This window comes from Triticum dicoccoides, chromosome 6A, assembly GCF_002162155.2.
Source record: "Triticum dicoccoides isolate Atlit2015 ecotype Zavitan chromosome 6A, WEW_v2.0, whole genome shotgun sequence".
NCBI lineage: Eukaryota > Viridiplantae > Streptophyta > Magnoliopsida > Poales > Poaceae > Triticum > Triticum dicoccoides.
Genome location: NC_041390.1, coordinates 625,839,049 through 625,853,727, shown reverse-complemented (window position 1 = coordinate 625,853,727; position 14,679 = coordinate 625,839,049). Strand labels below are relative to the sequence as shown.

The 14,679-nt window shown below is 48.0% G+C and overlaps 2 protein-coding genes across 5 annotated transcripts in view; both read right to left on the bottom strand.

Annotated features, from left to right (window-relative positions):
* Window positions 1-2,518, bottom strand: part of LOC119318650 — a 5,022-nt gene extending 2,504 nt beyond the window's left edge. The window contains exons 1-5 of one of the 2 annotated variants that reach the window (XM_037593230.1): window positions 2,243-2,518; window positions 1,430-1,550; window positions 1,260-1,326; window positions 1,114-1,180; window positions 860-990 (exon numbers count right to left, since the gene is read on the bottom strand). In XM_037593230.1, the coding sequence (XP_037449127.1) occupies window positions 860-990; window positions 1,114-1,180; window positions 1,260-1,326; window positions 1,430-1,459 (295 nt within the window). In that variant the 5' untranslated portion in view covers window positions 1,460-1,550; window positions 2,243-2,518. Of the gene's footprint in view, window positions 1-859; window positions 991-1,113; window positions 1,181-1,259; window positions 1,327-1,429; window positions 1,551-2,238 lie in introns of both variants that reach the window. The other variant, XM_037593228.1, reaches the window with a different exon arrangement.
* Window positions 2,519-10,105: 7,587 nt separating this feature from the next.
* LOC119318647 lies at window positions 10,106-12,502 on the bottom strand. Of its 3 annotated transcripts, none has more exons than XM_037593227.1 (3): window positions 12,117-12,502; window positions 10,817-11,362; window positions 10,106-10,549 (listed from the first exon to the last, which is right to left on the bottom strand). In XM_037593227.1, the coding sequence occupies exons 2-3, from the start codon at window positions 11,333-11,335 to the stop codon at window positions 10,397-10,399; spliced, it is 672 nt and encodes a 223-aa protein (XP_037449124.1). In that variant the 5' UTR covers window positions 11,336-11,362; window positions 12,117-12,502; the 3' UTR covers window positions 10,106-10,396. The 3 variants fall into 3 exon arrangements, with proteins under 3 accessions (XP_037449124.1, XP_037449123.1, XP_037449122.1); XM_037593226.1 differs by having other exon boundaries at window positions 10,817-11,343; window positions 12,117-12,501; XM_037593225.1 differs by having other exon boundaries at window positions 10,817-12,502.
* Between the last annotated feature and the right edge of the window lie 2,177 nt (window positions 12,503-14,679).

Here is a 14,679-nt window from a genome sequence, read left to right as displayed (position 1 = left end):
GTTCAAAATTATGTAAAGTTGTGTATTGTACCCAAAAAAAGACAGAGAGATGAAGGGCCAATATAGCAACTATATATGCGCACGGCGTTTTTGTCTTAACTCAAGAGAACAGTTTGCAAATGGTCATGTTTTTGCATGCCTTTCTGCAAATGCACGTTTTCTAGCATGTTGCTCATCTATGATATTTGGACTTTTTTTGCTGCACAAAGTGTACTTCTACAATAGGGTGCGGCCACATGTTGACACACTCATATAATCGATTATATGCCGATTATATGTGTGTAGCAATTTGATATAACAATGGCCCAATTAGAATAGATTACTACAATAGTGAGAAGTATCACAATAACTGTTCAGTTTGTTGACTAATATCATGTGATATGCCTTGTTTGTTGCTAGTTTTCCAACTCTCTTTCAGCATAGTATATCATATAAAGGGAAATCAACTCAGGTGATCGGCGCTTTTGGTGTTTACTTTGCAAACTAAACATCAAAGAATTGTGGCAATCAGCAAATTAAGATTAAAAAAACTACTCAAATAATTAAGCCTGATCTATAGAAATGTCACAGCCTGGAGAAGTAGTTGCTTACAACAATCAAATACTTAGATATGTGAGTTGCGTGAAATTCAGATGACCACAAAGATAAGTTGATTTGAGGTATAGACATCTGTTAATCAGTAAAGTACTCTCCACCGGGCACATTGATGCACTCTATTTCAAGAAGACATGTATTAATCCCCCATAAATGCATGTTTTATGCTGACACACCACCGATCTCCATTCTCTAAAATTCCAAGCATCAACTTGGACCAAATGTTAAAGGGAGTAGAACTCAAAATTTAGACAAGGAAACTCACTGTCAACAACAAGTGTCTGGGCCGCAAGCTGCTGCTCCCTGTCAACTAGAAGTGCCTGGGTGTTCGAAAGCCTGTGCTCCCTGTCAACTAGAACTGTCCGTGTCTCCGCAAGCTGCCGGTCTTTGCCAAGGCTGGCATAAAAGAATCAACAGCAACAACAAGAAAAAGAAGAGGCATCAGTGTCTCAGCCGTCATTCCCCAAAAAATAAAAGTGAGCCCAAATCAGCAAGCACGACAAAAGCATTTGATCTTACAGCTCGTCGCGGAGCTGGTTGTTGTCGTCCCGGAGGTTCTGGAGCTCACTTTCCATCTCCTTCAGGGCTGCATCATCCAAATCACAAAACGTTCAAAGAAAAAACACCCATCTCCGGCCGAGAAGACAGAATTCGCTCAGCTTTACCTTGGCACATCTCCTTGATAGTAGGCTCCTGCGCCTGCACCGTCCCATCGTTCGGAAGCTTCCTCTTCTGTGTGCAAAGACGCGGTGGCGCAAAAGGGGAGAAAAATGAGACGAAAAGAGTGAAGAGACGGGCAGGGTACAGCAGTGAGGAAGGGGTTCGGCGGCAGTACCATGAGGCCAGTATTCTTGAGGTTCTCCATCCGCGCGGGCAAGGGTTCTGCAAGCTTCTAGAACTGATGCCTGCTTGTTTGCTCTGCTGTGGGTGCCGAAGCGTAACACGAATGGTGGAACCTGAAGATCAATCAATCAGTAAACATGCAAAAGGAGAAGCAATCACTTTAAACGGTACTGATATTTTAGGTCTGACTGTTAAGATCAACAACGCAGCACAACAGTATCAACTATATTCCCAATCATACACGAGATTTGGGGCATCCATCATGCCAACAATACCACTAGTTAGTACTAATGTGTTAAGTGTTAAGCAATCAATTTCGGCCAGTATAACCAAGGCAAAGCCCCTGCTCCGTCAAATTGCATGTTTACTGCTACTAAGCTTTGGTTTCAGGTCAAAGGCTGTGCAGATAAAAAAAGAAGTTGATGTTTTCCCTTTTCATATGTATCACCGTCAGTCGTTGCATCTTTCACTACTGCTAACATGTTTAAACCAAAAACATCTGCGCATCTGAAGAAGATTCAAACTACATACAATTCGTAAACATCTGCCCCTTGCAAGCATTACCACAAACACCTATCGAGCAAAAATCCTTTCACACGTAGTGGACTTGAGCACGCACGGGAAAACTCATGCGGCGAGTAGTCATCAGGAGATAACCATCATCGTGTTCTCACAATATATGTCAGATCTACGGCAGGTGCGGATCCAATGCAGAAATCCAGGGGGCGATTTTGAGCGGACAGAGGATGCAATAGGAAGGAGGGAGGGAGGGAGGAAGGAGGAAGGAGGGGTGGTGTCTACCTGCCTATGGACTGGTCGCTGGCGTAGCTCCGGGCGGCGGCGTTGCTGAGAGGGGGCGGCTGCTCCAGGGACGGGGAGGGAGGCGCTGCTGTGCCGGAGGCGGGGCCCCGGAGGGTTCGGCCGGCTCGGCGAGCCGCGGCGGAGGGCCGGCAGCGGCGGCTTGAACCCTAGGTCTCGCGCTCGTGAAGGGCTCCGGTGGTGGGCTCGGGAAGGAGGCGGCGCTCACCTCTCTCAACTCTCAGTTGGCTCGCCTGAATTCCGAATTGGAAGAGAGGGCGTCGTTCGGTAGGTAGGGTTTTTTTTTTTTTGTCTAAACACACTTCACTTTATTGAATAAAATGTTCATAGGGATACAATTTAAATCTGGGAGGTTTATGAGCCACACATGACGCCCCGGGTCCAGACCAAAAGTATGCTTAGCGAGGCTATGTGCCTCTTGATTTGTTGCCCGTCCTTCATAGATGACGGTGCACTGTTGGAAAATCTCCATTGTCTCTCTGATCTCCTTCAGGATAGGTGCATACATCCCATCAATGCCAAGTTTTATATCCTGCACTATACCCTTACAATCCGATGCAACAATAACATGAGATAATGAAAGATCTTCGGCAAGTGCAAGAGCCTCCCGGCAAGCTAGTGCCTCGAGTGTAGCCGGATCGGTGAGGCCGGCCCATCTGATCGCTGACGAGCCCAAGTAATTGCCATCTCCGTCCCTGCAAACCGCACTAAAGGAGCCCTCTTCATTTGCTCTGTTAACAGCCCCATCGACCCTGATTTTAGCAAAGTTTTCCGGTGGCCTTATCCACCTAGGCTGCCTCCCTCCGGAACGAGTAACCGGAGTGTGTTTCACCTCAACTGCCTTGCAGACATTGAGTTCACGAATAAACTTCATGATGAATTGATGTGTTGACATCGGGCTCTGAAAGATGTGCTCATGTAATGCTTGGCGTCGGGAGAACCAAATAGCCCACAGAGTAACAAGTACTTGAGTGAACTCCGTCGAGGGAAGCGTGTCCAGTAGAGAGAAGATCCACCGTTTTGCATCTGGTTCGGTTGTTTCAGTTAAAACCTAAAAAATCTCAGGCGCTTGCAAAGCCCAGACCGAGCGAGCAACATGGCAGTGTATGAGAGAGTGTTGCCAGGAATCAGTAGCACCACAAAGCCCGCAACCGTCCATGGTCGCCATGTTTCGGTGATGTAGCACATCCGCCGTCGGGGTCGACTGTTGAGCTAGTCTCTAGAGAAAATTTTTGATCTTTGAAGGCACTTCGACCTTCCGTAGCTTGGACCACGACTTCTGTTCACCTTCAGAGTTGGAGGAATCCGCTCGCCCCTCTAACCAAGCTTCTCGGCTGTGTTTCGTGGTAACAAGCATGCGATATGCCGATCGAACTGAAAAAACTCCATTCTTCTCATGAGCCCAAGACCAGAAGTCATCAATCTGCTTAGTGCATAGAGGAATTGAGAAGATAGTCGCGGCATCAGTCGGTAAAAAGACTTGCGTAACAATCTGTCGGTCCCAGGAAGCATCCGACAGTATCAATTCACCAACTAGCTGCGATGGGTTAGCAACCATGCTCGTGATCGGTCTCATGTTATAAGGGCGCGGGAGCCAGTTGTGGTGCCATATCTCTGTAGTCTGCCCATCACCGACCCGGCATATGAGGCCTTGTGACATAGTGTCTCTTCCATCAAGAATGGCTCTCCACACTTGAGATGGGGAAGAGCCAAGTTCGGCATGGAGGAATTCTCCCGTGGGGAAATACTTGGCCTTTAGGATCCTTGCACTTAGGGTGTTTGGGTCCGTCAGAATACACCACGCCTGTCTCGCTAAAAGAGCAAGGTTAAAAAGTTCAATATCGTGAAAACCAAGGCCCCCACACTGCTTAGTCCTTGTCATGGTACTGCAAGAAACCCAATGTGGCTTCCTCTTGCCATCCTTGCTGCCCCACCAAAATTTCCTTATGAGAGAGTTCAAGTGCTCGCAGAGCCCGTGAGGAAGTTTGAAGCATGACATTGAGTATACCGGAACAGCCTGTGCCACTAACTTGATTAGAACTTCTTTCCCTCCCACAGATAGAATTTTTTCAAGCCAACCCTTGACTTTGTTCCACACTCTGTCCTTCAGAAACTTGAAGGCACCATTTTTGTTGTTTCCCACATCCGATGGCATTCCCAAATATCTTTTTGAAAGAGACTCATTAGTTATGTTGAGTGCCTGTTTCACTTCGGCTCTGAGACTGTTTGGACACCCTTTGCTGGAAAAACCGATGATTTTGAGAGGTTGACTCTATGACCCGAGGCATTACAGTAAGAGTTTAACAAGGAGGACAACTCGTTTGCTCCATCAACACTGGCCTTAACAAACAGCAGGCTATCATCTGCAAAAAGCAAGTGGCTTACTGGCGGAGCCGATGGAGCAACTTGAATACCACTGAGGTGTGACGATTCATTTGTAGTTTTTAAGAGGCACGAAAGGCCCTCCGCTGCAAGCAAGAACAGGTATGGAGAAATTGGGTCCCCCTGTCGGATCCCTCTAGACGGCAAAAATTCTTCGAGTTTAGTGCCATTGAATAAAACTGAGAATTTGACGGAACTCACTATTCTCATGATCAGAGCCACCCACGTGGGAGAAAAACCCATCTTTAGCATAATAGCCTCCAAATAGTTCCACTCCATCCTATCATAAGCTTTCATCATGTCCAACTTAACTACACAAAAACGGTTTCTTTGTGCCTTGTTCCTTTTCATGAAGTGCAAGCATTCATATGCCGTGATGATATTGTCTGTAATCAGCCTTCCTGGCACAAAAGCAGATTGCTCCTCAGAGATAATATCAGGCAGGATGATTTTTAGTCTATTGGACAAAACCTTTGAAGCAATCTTGTATAGGACGCTACAGAGACTTATAGGTCGGAATTGCGTGAGCTGGGTTGGATCTTTTACCTTCGGGATTAGAACCAAGATAGTTTCATTGACTACTTCCGGGCTCTCCTCACCACGAAGAATGCGAAGAACCACCTATGTTACCTCAGTGCCACATAAAGCCCAATGCATTTGGAAGAAGTGAGCCGGATATCCGTCGGGTCCAGGTGCCTTCGTAGGATAAATTTGGAACAAGGCCGTTTTAACCTCTTCTGTTGTGTACGGTGCGAGTAAATTTTCATTCATCTCACTTGTAACCTTGGTCGGAACAGCAGCCAAAACCTCATCCATGCCCGACGTCCCTTCGGAAGTAAAGAGATTTTTGTAAAAGGAGTTCGCTAGGTTGGCCATCTCTGACACATCTTGCGTCGTCGATCCATCATCCCGTTGGAGGTTTTTAATTTGGTTCTTCCTACGCCGCATGCTAGCTCGCTGTTGGAAGTACTTCATGTTTTTGTCTCCGTCCGTAAGCCCGGCTCCATGCGTGAGGTGGCCCGGGCACATCCGTCACGTCAGCCTAGCCCACCACCGACTCCGCAAATATCCCCTCCGATGAACCCTAGACTGTAGCTCACTCAGTCACTCCACTCTCTCCGTCCACTCCGCTTCCCAATCCGCCGCTTTCTCTCCATATCTGATCCATGACGGATGACCGCAGCAGTTCTGGCTCTGGCGGCGACGAGAGTGATGTTGCTACCTCTTGAGCACTGCGTTGGATTTTCCCGAAGAGGAGAGGATGATGCAGCAAAGTAGCGTAAGTATTTTCCTCAGTTTTTGAGAACCAAGGTATCAATCCAGTAGGAGGCTACGCGCGAGTCCCTCGTACCTACACAAAAACAATAGCTCAACGCAACCAACGCGCTTAGGGGTTGTCAATCCCTTCACGGTCACTTACAAAAGTGAGATCTGATAGAGATGATAGATAATATTTTTTGTATTTTTTGGTATAGAGATGCAAAGTAAAAAGTAAAAGCAAAGTAAAAGTAAAGCAATAATAAAGTGATGGAGATTGATATGATGAGAAAGAGACCCGGGGGCCATAGGTTTCACTAGTGACTTCTCTCGAGAGAATAAGTATTCTACGGTGGGTGAACAAATTACTGTTGAGCAATTGACAGAATTGAGCATAGTTATGAGAATATCTAGGTATGATCATGTATATAGGCATCACGTCCGAGACAAGTAGACCGACTCCTGCCTGCATCTACTACTATTACTCCACTCATCGACCGCTATCCACCATGCATCTAGAGTATTGAGTTAAAAACAGAGTAACGCCTTAAGCAAGATGACATGATGTAGAGGGATAGTTTCATGCAATATGATAAAAAACCCATCTTGTTATCCTCGATGGCAACAATATAACACGTGCCTTGCTGCCCCTTCTATCACTAGGAAAGGACACCGCAAGATCGAACCCAAAGCTAAGCACTTCTCCCATGGCAAGAAAAACCAATCTAGTAGGCCAAACCAAACTGATAATTCGAAGAGACTTGCAAAGATAACCAATCATACATAAAAGAATTCAGAGAAGATTCAAATATTATTCATAGATAGATTTGATCATAAACCCACAATTCATCGGTCTCAACAAACACACCGCAAAAAGAAGATTACATCGAATAGATCTCCACAAGAGAGGGGAGAACATTGTATTGAGATCCAAAAAGAGAGAAGAAGCCATCTAGCTACTAACTATGGACCCGTAGGTCTGAAGTAAACTACTCACACTTCATCGGAGGGGCTTGGATGATGATGTAGAAGCCCTCCATGATCGATGCCCCCTCCGGCGGAGCTCCGAAACAGGCCCCAAGATGGGATCTCGTGGATACAGAAAGTTGCGGCGGTGGAATTAGGTTTTTGGCTCCGTCCCCGATCGTTTGGGGGTACATAGGTATATATAGGAGGAAGAAGTACGTCGGTGGAGCTTCGAGGGGCCCACGAGGCAGGGGGCGCGCCCTAGGGGGGCGCCCCCCACCCTCGTGGCCGCCTCGTGGCTTTTTTGACGGAGGATCCAAGTCTCCTGGATCTTATCTGATGAGAAAATCACGTTTCCGAAGGTTTCATTCCGTTTGGACTCCGTTTGATATTCTGTCTCTCCGAAACACTGAAATAGGCAAAAAACAGCAATTTTGGGCCGGGCCTCCGGTTAATAGGTTAGTCCCAAAAATAATATAAAAGTGGAAAATAAAGCCTAATATAGTCCAAAACAGTAGATAATATAGCATGGAGCAATCAAAAATTATAGATATGTTGGAGACGTATCAGATGTCGATGTGGTTGCTCTCTGCACCGCATTGGGCCCCTTGCATCTATACCTGGCCACGGGATACCCGGGGCGGCCCGGGCTTGCCTGCGGCCAGGCACATGTCGGGCGGGGCCTGGGTTTGGGTATTTTGCGTTTTAGGGAAGGGGCCCGGCCCGAGGCACGAGGCTCGGCGGTCTCTTTCTCTGATGGGTCGGGGTTGGGCCTGAAAACTAGGCTCGATGGCCGGGTCGGGCCGAGGTTTTCTGTCTCGGACTTGGTTAGGCCCGGCCTAGCCCGACGGATGTCCAGGTATACTTGCATCTAGATCAGCGCGGCGGCAGCTTATGAAGCGACGCTTTTCTGTCGCGGGCTTGGTTAGGCCTGGCCTGGCCCGACGGATGGCCAGGTATACTTGCATCTAGATCAGGGCGGCGGCAACTTGCGAAGCAACGCTTTTCTGTCTCGGGCTTGGTTAGTCCCAGCCTAGCCCGACGGATGGGCATGTATACTTGCATCTAGATCAGGGCGGCGGCAGCTTGCAAAGCGACGCCCCCCCCCCTTCGCCTGTCGTCGTAGTGCAGGCGTCGTTGTCGGGCCCTCCCACCCGGCACGCAACACTGGTGGCTTCGTGAATTACTAGCTTTATTGGCTTTGTGAGTTTCTTCCGACTCGTTCTTGTTTCAGAAACTCAGCATTTTTTTGTGAATTACATATGCATGTGTTATGCAGGATCGTTTTCTTTTACCGATGTAGTACATGATTATACAAGTTAATGAAAATGAAGTCTGAAAACCCTGATACTTGTCATGGTGTCATGATATGACCTGATAATGCCGTGGTAAAATTTTGAGATGGTTTGGAAAAGATTGCCATGCACTGTCTTTAGACACTAAACCATCTCAGATGAGGGATCGTGGTTTGAAGAGGGGGTTTGTCAAGTTTGATAGTTGGAACAATTCGTCATATCAACTTGAAATTTTTCTACGCCCTTCATACACGATATAATCCTTCATGTTCAAATTTGGCAGTTTTCAAGCCCCATTTGCTATAATTAAGTCATTTAGTGCATTTATATGACATTTAACTAAAATAATTCAATTTTGCACTGCCGGCACACGAACTAGTGAAGACAAGTGGCTTGAAAATTCATACCCAAGGTCTTGTGCACATGTACATGCCATATGCAAGGAATAGAGGGAATTGTTCAAATAACATTTTGGCGAACGGTCAACCGCAAACACGGGGTTTATCGTTCCCCTAATTCTAGAAAATGAGAATGAAGTCTGAAAAGCTGATACTAGGCATGGTGTCATGATATGACCTCATGATGTCATGGTAAAAAATTGAGATGGTTTAAAAAGATCGACATGTGCTCTCTTTAGAACTGAACCATTTCCGACGGATGATCGTAGTTTGTAGAGGGGGCTGCCATGTTTAGAAGATAATTGGAATATCCTTCGTAATTTCACCTTGAATTTTTACCAGGACAGGATAGTGACGCCTTCTCAATGGCTGGGATTTGAAGGGGAGCCTTGGCGCAGTGGTAAAGCTGCTGCCTTGTGACCATGAGGTCATGGGTTCAAGTCCTGGAAACAGCCTCTTACAGAAATGTAGGGAAAGGCTGCGTACTATAGACCCAAAGTGGTCGGACCCTTCCCTGGACCCTGCGCAAGCGGGAGCTACATGCACCAGGTTGCCCTTTTTTTTTATGGTACTGACGCATACCCGGGCAAGGGGCCGCTTGGTCTTGGGGGGCCTCGAAGCCCGAAGATCTCGCCCGGTGTCACCGCCAGCCGCACGTCTGTCTTGCACTAGTTGATGAGCATGAACTCCCGGGCCGACTCCGCGCGCCTAGGGCTCATACTCAGCTCATTACTTTTCAAGTCGAGCCAAAGAGACGACTCTATCTCAATTGGCTCACGAGCCTCGAGCTTTTCTTGCAGCCCTAGGCGCGCCTCATATCCACTGTCACAGCGATAAAAAGAATGTTTTTTTTTTCTTCCGTTCTGTTAATATAAACTGCGGCGTCCAGAGCATGTTCTTTGCATCTTCATGTATAGCACAAGTAATCTGACAAATCGACAACTTCAGACAAACAATTTAGGGCATTGGGCAGTGTATGGTAGGACTTCCCATTGAGTTTCAGTTTGACTTGACCTGGCAGTATTTGAAACGAGGCCTACACTGCATTTGAAACGGAGTGTAAAAAATCTGAGAAGATGGAGGTGGGACAAGCATAGATGGAGACCAACTTGTCTGGTGATGATTCCAAAGCATATCATTCTATGCTAGCAGTCAGAAAACTTGACACATTATTACTCCTAGCAACAGCAGAAAGTGAGAGGAGGTGAAGAAATTTCCTTGTGAAGAGCACCTGAGAAGAAGCAGAGGCAGAAGCAGGGCACTCCCCCTCCTTGGCCCATTGCAGATTCAGGTGCAGCAGCAACAGTGAAAAAGCTCTGGTGTTCCTCTTGCCATGGCATTTCTTCCTCAGATTCTCCAGCCAGGCAGAACCCTCTATTCATGTGTTCTAAGATAATGTGTCCATTCCTGGGAAGGAACACAAGGCAGAGACATGATTCCCTCCTGCTCCAAGCAACAACACACCTTCAGGACCAACATAAAACATCTCAAGCTAGCCACAGAACCACAGTATGCAAATTTCATGCAATACAGGAGACAGACAGTATCAGACATCGTTGGATCATCTTGGCGTCATGATAAGCTTGGAGGTCATACAAAGATTGTTATTACACCAAGCGTACCATCAACGGATCGGACCGTAACAGTTGTTACACTAAGGAACTGCTGCTTTGCAGCTGGCTACAACTAGAGCGCGGCTGCACCAAACAAATCGATGCTTAGCCAATGGGTGATTACTATCACACCATTACATCTACAAGCGGGATGCCCTGGGCAGAACAAGAATCTGCTTGCACTGGTGACCGTAGTCTCCGAGGGAGGTGCTTGTACGTCGAGAACTCATCAGTCGTCTCCCAGCTTGACCTTATAATGCTGAGCGAGTTTAGTAATGTCCCCACCGGTCATGAGTTTCTCGAGCATGTCGTACTTGCTATTGCTTGCTTCCAGGGTTTCCTGCTGCTGCGCCGCCAGCTCCTTCTCCTCTTCCAATTGATTCTGAAACAAAAAGGAGAACAAAGTTTAATGAAATTATGGCTCGGATACAAAACAAACGAGGTTTAAAGCAACTGTATCACATTTTAAAGAACAGCATCATCATCAAAATTCTCAAAATATGTCTGACATTTCCTGTTCCCTGAGCAAGTGTTTTTCTCATTTTATTAGACAAGTAAAGGAAAGAAGAAAGATTTGCAGCTTTTCTTAGTAGTGGGCATACAAGTACATAATAAGAAGAGTAAAGAAGTAAAGAAACAACCACTTCACCTTGATAAGTGCCATATTTTCTGCTTCTTGCCTCCTGGCGAGGCCCTTGAGCTTATTCATCCCATCATACCCTGGATCTCCTTGCTTTACCCAGCTGAACTCAATCTTCAAGCCAGGCTTCCTAGGGCGGTCCGGAAACATGTCGGGCTTTGCAAAGACAGCCCTCACAGGCCTGGGCATCCCGCCGAGCATGAAAGGGAAGTTGTTCATCAGGTCCACAGCAGCCTGGGCCTGCGACACGTTGTCCACCTCCACCAACGCAGCGGCGGGGATCTCGTACTGGATCGTGTAGTTCTGGATGAACTCGGTGCTGACGACGTTGGCGCACTGGGCGAGCGACGCCTTGATGACCTGGGCGGTGACCAGGGGGGAGAGGTGATCGATGTATATCGTCCTCTCGACCCTCGCCTCGAAATCAGCGTACTCCTTCGCAGCCTGTTCGTCGTCGTCCTTGTGAGCCTGTTGTTCGTCCTTCATATCCTGCTGGTCCTTCTTATCCTGTTCGTCGGGTGTTGCCATAGGAGCTTCTGCGGGAAATAACAACGCCTAGCAACAGTCACTCGTAATGGCTGTGATTTCCTCGGAATATAATTAAGAATAAGCACTGTGCAAGACACATCTACAGGTTTTACATTTATAAACAAACAGAGCTGCCAAGCATCAAAGGCAAACATGAAAAACAACATAATAAGGGCATCATCTGAACAAGAACAAGCATTGTGCAGCAAAAGCGTCCACAGGTCTCACACTTACAAAACTATCAAACATAAAAGACAACTATCAGCAGTGGAGGGCTGCTCATTTATCTATCTCCTGGGTGTATGGGTAGGGATATGGCTCCCAGAATTTCAAGGCTTCATCCAGAAACAGGGTCCAGCATGCCGGTTCAGTTTAGGATTTCCCTTTTGATGAAACAGGGGCCGGCATGCGGATTCAGTTTAAGGATTTCCCTTTTTGATGAAAGGGCAGTTGCCCCAATCTCCATTAATAGGAACCTACAATTGTACCACCACCTCAAACAGAGCGAGCAGCCACCAGGCCAGCCGCAACTACTCAAGCATCGGGAGGGAAAGTTACAAAGCCATGCAAAAGTTCATCAACATTGCTCGGCACATCACTCAGATCAATCAAACAGGCAAAAATAAAATCTTGCCTTCGCAATCTAGCTAGCAAGCCGTTCCCAGGTCGTCACAGCGGCTGCTGCCAGGGCGGATCTAGACGGCGTGCGCCCAGAAGCCGTGGGGTTCAGCGGGATTTGTATTGAGCCTAACCGCCGGATGAAGATGGAGAAACCTCGTACCTCAGACCCAATGGGCGGACGGGGCGGAGACGGCGGCAGCGCGGCGTCCAGGCGGGGAAGAACTGGGCCGGCGGCGGCGACGCGCGTGGGATGCGGGGCCGGCGCGGGGAGAGGGAGTGAGGGGCGGCGGCGGCGGTAGGGACTGGAGACGAGAGATTGCGGCGGTTCTATCCTTTTCCGGTAAAGGTCCGGACTTTTTGGGCAATTTCCGACCCGCCGACCTTGTTTCTGTTTACTAGGTAGGCTCGCCTGAATTGAAAGTCCGGCTCTTTTTTAGACACAGAGTCCGGCTTTGTCTGTTAATCCATAGGTGTCAATTAATTGGGCAGAAAAGTAGCGGAAAAAGCTCTGCATCCCTGGCTGAATGGTTAAGTGAAACTAAGGGCATGTACAATGGTTAATAAGATAGTCTCATGGTTAATAAGATAGTCTCAAAATGAAGGAGACGGCACCGAAAGAGCCCGTACAGAGTGAGGTCCACATTGAGAGTCGTCCAAAGTCTCCCGTCGCCGCCCCTTTCCCTCGCTCTCTCCGGCGGCTCTGCTGCCCGGCGGGAAGATGGATTAAGTGGTTGGCTCCCCCTTGTTCATAGTAGTATTAGTATAGCTAGATCTAGGTCGTGTTTTGCCTCAGTGGCGTCTGGCGACATGCCGTTATCCTGCTCTCCACCGGCACGAGCGAGCCGTGCCTGGTGGTCGTCGGCTGCTTCCTCAACCTGCTGTCCATGGAGGACAGAGGCGACTGGAGGCGGATCTGGCGCGAGCTTTCCCTCTCGAATAAGCTCGTGCTCTCCCCTGATCTGGAGGAAGCCTAGCTGTCGGCGCTCTCTTCTTCAGGCTACCGCGGTGGTAGATGAAGGTGGAAGGCGATGCAGGTTGCTGCACTCTGCAGATCGTGTTCGAGCTCATCAGCGAAGGACTCTTTGGTGGAGCTACGGCGCCGGCAGGCTGCCGGTCTTCATCTTCCTTTCGCTTCTTCAGGCCAAAGGGCGGCCAACCTTTTTCCTCCCGGCTTGCGTGCCGAATGGGAGGCAGATTCAGCTCCTCCTTGGAGGCCATGGTGGGCAGGAGATGCGGCCATGGCGACTTCGACGCCCCAAGTGGTTCGTCCCCGGCGGCGGCGACGTTGGATCCGAGCAGAAGCTGGAAAAGGACCCGATCGCGTTTTTATTTTCAATCTGGGGTCCTCCTTGTAAAATTCAGGGGCTTAGTTGTCTTTTCTATGTTTCTTATGGGTCCCTAGGTAAAATGTACTGCCGCACCGCTATAGTAATGCAGTACTAGGCCTTTCTAGGCCTTTCCAGTTCAAAAAAAAAAAAATAAAAAAAAATAAAATGAAGGAGACAGCCAGCCAGGCACTGCACCTGCACCTGCACCGGCTGACAATTGTAGGTTAGTATCTGGCTGGGATCTCGAGATGAGTTTGACCAGCAAAATCGCCTGCCCAGCTGCTCCTCCACCCACCCCAACTCACAAGTCACAACAGCAGCCTGGAGACTCACTCAGCTTTGACCACCACCGGTAATCGCGTGTGTTCCACCGACCACCGTCACCTAATCACCTGTACGTCTCATCGCCGGCCGCGTTACGTCCTGTCCTCCGGGGACATCGCTGACACGCTCACCCAACTACAGCCAGCCCAGCTGAATCACCCAAAAATAAATTCCTACAGCCAGCTGCAGACATTTTATTTATTTCTTTATTTTACTCTGCTTTGCTTCAGTCGTCCGTCTCTGAAAAGGATGGCCAAAATATTTGCAAGAAAAAGGAGAGGAGGCGCCTTAATCAACCCGTGATTAGTTAATCAGCACCTGATCACGGGGTTGATTAAGCAAGCATTCACATGCGCCTCCTGACTGCTCCTCTTTATAGATCAGCAGATGATACTAGCAGATGGGAGCTCTCCAACAACCACGAGATATTATATCACAGCCCAAAAAACAGCTTAATTAATTTCTTCACACAACGAAAAAGCAACAACAATACCATTTCAGAATTTCAGATTCCATGCAACCGTGATTACAAAGGCGCCCCTACTATTTACTACTCCTCTCCGCCCCGTAACATAATAACGTCTTTAACACTACACTAGTCTAAAAAACGCTCTTATACCTTTGTACGCTAATATAAGACGTTTTTTGCGGTTCAATTTGAACGGGAAAAGCGTCTTACATTAGTGTACAGAGGGAGCAGCATGTAAATGCTCGACCAACAACTTTCAAGTCTTTGTAACATCAATCACTGCATATATACACAAGAGATACAGCTAATCATGCAGGGAAGGAAGCATGCCATGGAGGGAGGGAGGGAGCCACGGGTATTGATGGACAAACATCAATGGTGGTACGGCCTGTCTGTACCGTATTATCATCTTTCTAGGCTAGCCAGCTAAAAAAATGGGGGGAGGACAAAAAAAAGGGTATAGTACTGTATATGTATCTGGTGGCCATGGTGAGCGCCATGAACCTGCTGCAGAGATCCACCGGCGCCGATGGCGGCGATCCTCGTCAGTTGTGCAGAGGGTTGGGCCCCTGAGGAACCGCTCTCCTCGAGACGGTGAACTT